We start from the raw sequence: 5,885 nt of genomic DNA on the forward strand, positions 1-5,885 counted from the left end.
GAGTATATGAGAGTGATAAAGAAGGAGAAGCTTCTCACGTAGTCTTGTCTTATGAATCATTAATAAGTTAAAAAAAAAATTGAATTGGTTGATGTTTTGAAATATGATTTGATGATTTTACAACAATATGATGAGTAGTTATGGTGTGCATCCCAACAAACAAAATCATATATCCAACTGACACCTTACCTTGTCACGTGGTTAATATGTATAGATGATTAGAAATTCAGAAGATCATGATTCATCATATTATTAATTTTGTAAACCAGTTACTAAATAAATAAACTAAAGTATATGAAATTGAATACTATACATGCATTCTTGGTAACCTCTGGCAGCAGTTCGTAACCCTAAGAAAATTGTTAATGTAGTCTATTTATAGTGGTAGAAAATATGCACTAATCCTAATTAAACTTGGTCTTAACTTGTCAAAATAAATCTGCAAGAACATTAGTCCGTGATGCGACCTCTAATGTGAGTCCATCATCGAAGTTGAGCTTTGTAGTGCGAGGTCCATCATCTTTCTAAGACCTCTCAAGTTTCATTATAACCTATTTATAATAGTAGAGTCAGAATCTTAATCCCCGATTAAATTCAACTTTGATTTGGTCAGCAATATAATATTGGTTTCATCAGACAAAGGGGGTGGGGGTGCAATGTGAAGCCCATTGCGGGCTTCATCTTGTGGTTCTCCTTGCATCACAAGTTCATCGCATGACTTTTTAGTTTCATAATCTCATTTGTAAGCAGCCAGGGGTGTACAAAACCGAACTGAGAACCGAGTCAACCCGAAAAAAAAACCCGACTAGTGGTTTGGTTTGACTTGATTTGGTTTTGAAAAAAAAACCCAACTATATTTGGGTTGGTTTGATTTTAACTAATAAAAACCAACCTGAGACCAAACCAACCCGAATTTATATATATAATTTTAAAATTTTATTTTATACATAAAAATATTTACTTTGATATAATTTTTAAATATTTCTTATACTTTTCCATAGTTTTTAGGGAAAATGCATAAATACCCCCTCAGCCTATGCCCGAAATCCCAGAGACACACCTAACCTTTACTAAGGTCCTATTACCCCCCTGAACTTAATTTATCTATAATATTCTACCCCTTTTCGGCCTACGTGGCACTATCCTTGAAAAAAATGTCAACATGCGCTGGGCCCACCTGATAGTGCCACGTAGGCCAAAAAGGGGTAGAATATTACATATAAAATAAGTTCGGGGGGGTAATAGGACCTTAATAAAGGTTAGGTGTGTCTCTGGGATTTCGGGTATAGGCTGAGGGGGTACTTATGCATTTTCCCTAGTTTTTATCTTTTAATATATTATTTCAAGTTTGAAACTTAGAATTATGAATGGGCTAATAAAGATTATAGTCCACAGATGTTGGTAATTATAATAAAGCTTAAATCAAAATCAAATTAATACTAATGCAAAAAGAAAATCAATTCAACACTAAGAATGACAATATTATTGAATATTTGTTCTTTAGTTTTAGGGATAAGGGTTTGAAAATTACTCCAACTTTGGTCAGATTTGTTGTTGCGATACTAAACTTTCATAAGGACCTATTACCTCCCTAGACTATTTAATACCATATTTTTTATCCCCTGAACTACTTAATAGTGTATTTTAAAGGTATATATGTGCTCACGTGGACACATTACTATTTATAATTTTGCATTATTTTTTATGTCTACGTGGCTAAATATATATGTTTAAAATACGGTATTAAATAGTCTAGGGAGGTAATAGGTCCTCATGAAAGCTTAGTATCGCAACAACAAATTCGACCAAAGTTGGGGTATTTTTCAGACCCTTATCCCTTAGTTTTACATTGGTTTAGACACATAAAATACATAATCTAATTTTAATTTTCTTTAATATTTAGTCATGTAACTAATACTTATTAAACTTAATTTTAGCATGATTTAGTACTTTTAAATTATGATCATTTTCATTATGACTTGTTAATTTGCAATATTTGTTTTACGCGATTTCATTATTATTATTATTGTTGGATATTTTAGTGTCATTAATCATATCATATTGTGTTATATTTTTAAGAAACATCTTAGATAGTTGTATTTTGGTAGGACTAAATAAATATTTGAAGTACAAGTAAATTATATGTTGTGTATGAATACTTTACCGGAAAAATCCGAAACAACCCGAAAAACCGAAAAAACCCGAGGTTGAAAAACCCGAGTTTTATTGGTTTGGTTTGGTTTATAAATTTAAAAATCTGACACAAATAGTTTGATTAATTGATATTTGAAAAATCCGAACCAACCCGGCCATGTACACCCCTAGCCACATGTATAAGATAATTTTCTCCAATACAAATTAAATATGTTGGTTGTGGTGGTGATGGTGTACAAAGCTAAAAAAAAAAGTGGTTAGAAAGTGCTATATTTGACAGAAACTCATGATACAAATTACTTTTCATTTAGTGGGTCACAAATCCAAACTAATCGATTTGTGAGCTTCAAATACAAGACGATTAGCTAAAAAAAAAAAAAGAACCGTCTTGTTATGAGCACGACTATAAAGTAAATATGCTAAGATAAGTAAATAGAGACTGATATATTATTAAACTTTGGACTAGTATATTATTAAACTTTGAGGTGATATACAAATGAACTTAATTAACTTCTATTTATAGAAAGAAAATTGTTGGCAAAAAGAGAAGTTCACGATGCACCATCCCTAACACATCGTAGCACCTAAAGATGTCTGATTAAGCTGCTTGCAACTGTTTGTTTGTTTAAGCTTCTTGAAAGCTTTCTACTTAAGTTGCTTGCAAGTTGTCTGCTACTTGACATGTTTGTATTTATTTGAACTACTTGCAAACTGCATGCTCAAGCTACTTGTAGGTTTCATGCTTATACATGAAATTATGTATTTAAATGTACATTCAGGTGTATTTATAACCCGATCTCATTAACTTAACTTTTGTTTTAAAGTAATGATGTCTTTTTAATAATTTATTTAATTTTGTAATTAATGGAATATAAAAACAAGATATGAGTCGCCTAGAAATGGGATGCCATAAACGGACTACCTTTCCTTTTGTAAAAAGAAAAAAATAAATCCACAAACCGTTACAAAAACCAACATTTTTTTTATCTTAAAAAAATCTTTTCAAGATGAGAAAAGGGCAAATATCCAGAAATAATCTTAATCCATTCTTTAAATCAAATTTTACTCTTCTCTGCTGTAAATTAGGTAAACTCTAAATTCCCCATCTCTGTTTATGTAGTGATCATTTGTTATATTTCTCTTAATGTTGAAATTGCCTTTTTCTTGATATAAAGATTAATATTTCATATTTCTTTTAATGTTGAGATTGCATGTTTCTCAAATTAAAACTTTGACATTTGAAATTTTTGGTAATTAATTTTGGATCTGATTCTTATCAATTTCATATTGTAAATGTTGGCATAGGATGAATTTATAATGGGAACATGGTCAATTCTTATAGCCGATCCTAACTTGTTTGAGACTGAGGCATAGTTGTTGTTATTGTATTTGATGGACAACAAATGGAATTATGACTTTGAATCTGTGATGATAGATGAAGTTTGAATTGTTATTTGTAAACTAAATAAGAAGAGTTAATCCTTTTAAATCATTGGTTTGATACACTTGAGTCGAGGGTCTTTTGGAAACAGCCTCTCTACCTCCACGAGGTAGTGGTAAGGTCTGCGTACACTCTACCCTCCTCAGACCCCACTAAGTGGGATTTCACTAGATATGTTGTTGTTGTAATGCTTTTCAATCGTTCATTTATGTGCCATCTGCTAAATGATTCTTCTGGTATCGCAGAAAACGTGTAGTTACTTTTCCGTTTAGATGGCTGAAAGTTATATGCCTCAACTTGATGTTGCTTCTTTGAAAGAAACACTATGTGCTCAACAACAGCTTCTACAGAAGCTTTACAATGAGTTGGATGAGGAAAGAGAAGCCTCTTCCAGTGCTGCTAGTGAAGCGCTATCTATGATCGTGCGTCTCCAAGGAGAAAAAGCTGCTGTAAAAATGGAAGCCGAGCAGTACAAGAGATTGGCTGAGGAGAAAATGTGTCATGCCGAGGAATCATTAGACATTTTTGAGGATCTTTTTAATCAAAAGGAGATGGAGATAGCTGCATTGGAGTATCAGGTGCAAGCTTATAGGTATAAGCTGTTGAGTACAGGCTGTGTAGATCCCGGGGTCAGTGAATTTAAATATCCTGATAATTTGTTGCAAAGAAATGAGACTTTAGCAGGAGAAATGAATCTCCAAGCCCTTGGAAGGCGTAACTCTGCCCCTCATTTTCCACTTAAATTTCCAAAGAAGGGTGCTATGGAAATAGATGATTCAAGTTTAGAAAGAGATTCAAATTCGCAAATAGTGGAGGAATACACAGGGCAAGAGATGAATGAGCAGCAGTCGGATACAGAGAAGAAGACTGATATTTCTAGGACTAAAAGTATCAATTCGTGTTGGCAGCAAATTAGGAAATTGGATGATCGAGTGAAAGAGATTACAGGAGTTAGTTACGTGAACTTGAGGAGTGAAACGAGGTCTCCTTCACCACTTTCTCAAAGAAGCATTAAGATAAGCAAATCGGAAAATGAAATGTACCAGCCTAAGCTCCATGTGAGCAAATCAGAAACTGACACGCCTTCTGGTTCCGGTTGTTCTCCAAATGTTCTTGATGTCTTCGAAGTGCCTCGAGCAGAAAAGGATACTGTTGATATTGGATTGCCTCCTAAACATGATCGCAAGATAGTTTTGCATAATGATGAAAGGCTCGAGAGACCAGATTCTGCCCAACAAGAGGCTGTAAAATCATCGGTCAAAGATGAAGCTGAATTGCTAAAGAAGTACTTTGTATCTGCACAGCGAGAGAAGAAGCTACGGAGAGCAAGTGAAGCTGCTTCTATAGCCTGCCATTTGGCAATATCTCGGCCTACAACCAGCATTTCTGGCACTAATGAGCTTCATTTGCATAATCGAACATCTGAGATAGGTGAAGTTGGAAGAGAAGCTACAAGACAAGAAATGGCTCAAGAAGAACTGAAGCTGTTACATGAAATAAAGGATCAACTAAATTTGATGCACTCTGAAATCCAAAGTTTGAAAACCGACAAACTCCCTCCAAGTGACGAACCATCCTTACTTCCTCTATCTGAGGTACATTTCATCTAAGTTCCGCCCTTTCTTCTGTTTATATTTACTCACTTTCAGTCGCATTAAATGTGAAAATGTTAATAACATGCTTACCATTTTCAACAGGCAATGATACACTTTTCTCTCTAATCGATCTATTAAAAGTTCGAGTGCCAACAGTCATAAGGAAAAGCCTCCGCTCTTACGTAATCAAGATGCTGTCATTTGTTGAAGTTAGTGGTTTTCTGTGACGTTTGAATAGTGTAACAGTAGTTTTAGATTTATTGTGTGGTTGCTGAGATATTGATTCCTTTGTAAATTGACAACATAGAGAGTACAGTAATGTATAGACTGCACCTTGGCAACTTAGTTGGATCAAGAAAGGATTGTTTTCACATTTTGTTATCCTGTTTTCAGTTTTAACATTTTGACATCAGGTTCTTATTTTGTATATTTGAAATTCTAATATAGCCGTGCCGGCCCCAACTACTGTAGAATTAAGGTGTACTGGTTGTTGTTTTAGTAATTGAGATATACTGATTGATATGTTAGTTGAAAAGTTGTTCCGAAATTTACTGTCATTACTAGTCTGTCATACAACTTTTTTAAGTTTCACATTTGTAGCCTTTACATGTCAAGCTGTTACCATCCTCCCTCAAAACCTGGGGCCTTGCTTCTCGAGGTCTCTTTAAGAATGGTCATTATGGTTTATGAAGTTT

At 34.0% G+C, this 5,885-nt stretch overlaps 1 protein-coding gene across 1 annotated transcript; it reads left to right on the top strand.

The window, feature by feature from the left end:
* Window positions 1-3,844: 3,844 nt before the first annotated feature.
* On the top strand, window positions 3,845-5,400 carry LOC125844621 (uncharacterized). Its single transcript, XM_049523935.1, has 2 exons — window positions 3,845-5,190; window positions 5,293-5,400. Exons 1-2 carry the CDS (start codon window positions 3,868-3,870, stop codon window positions 5,314-5,316), a joined length of 1,347 nt encoding a protein of 448 aa, XP_049379892.1. The 5' UTR covers window positions 3,845-3,867; the 3' UTR covers window positions 5,317-5,400.
* The last annotated feature ends 485 nt before the right edge of the window (window positions 5,401-5,885 follow it).

The sequence above is a fragment of the Solanum stenotomum genome, chromosome 11, assembly GCF_019186545.1.
Source record: "Solanum stenotomum isolate F172 chromosome 11, ASM1918654v1, whole genome shotgun sequence".
NCBI lineage: Eukaryota > Viridiplantae > Streptophyta > Magnoliopsida > Solanales > Solanaceae > Solanum > Solanum stenotomum.

Bases quoted from the DNA above. Each gene is read 5' to 3' on its own strand.
- LOC125844621 (XM_049523935.1), top strand. From the start codon at position 3,868: ATGGCTGAAAGTTATATGCCTCAACTTGATGTTGCTTCTTTGAAAGAA. The intron at 5,191-5,292 runs GTACATTTCATC...CATTTTCAACAG, and splicing joins CCTTACTTCCTCTATCTGAG to GCAATGATACACTTTTCTCT.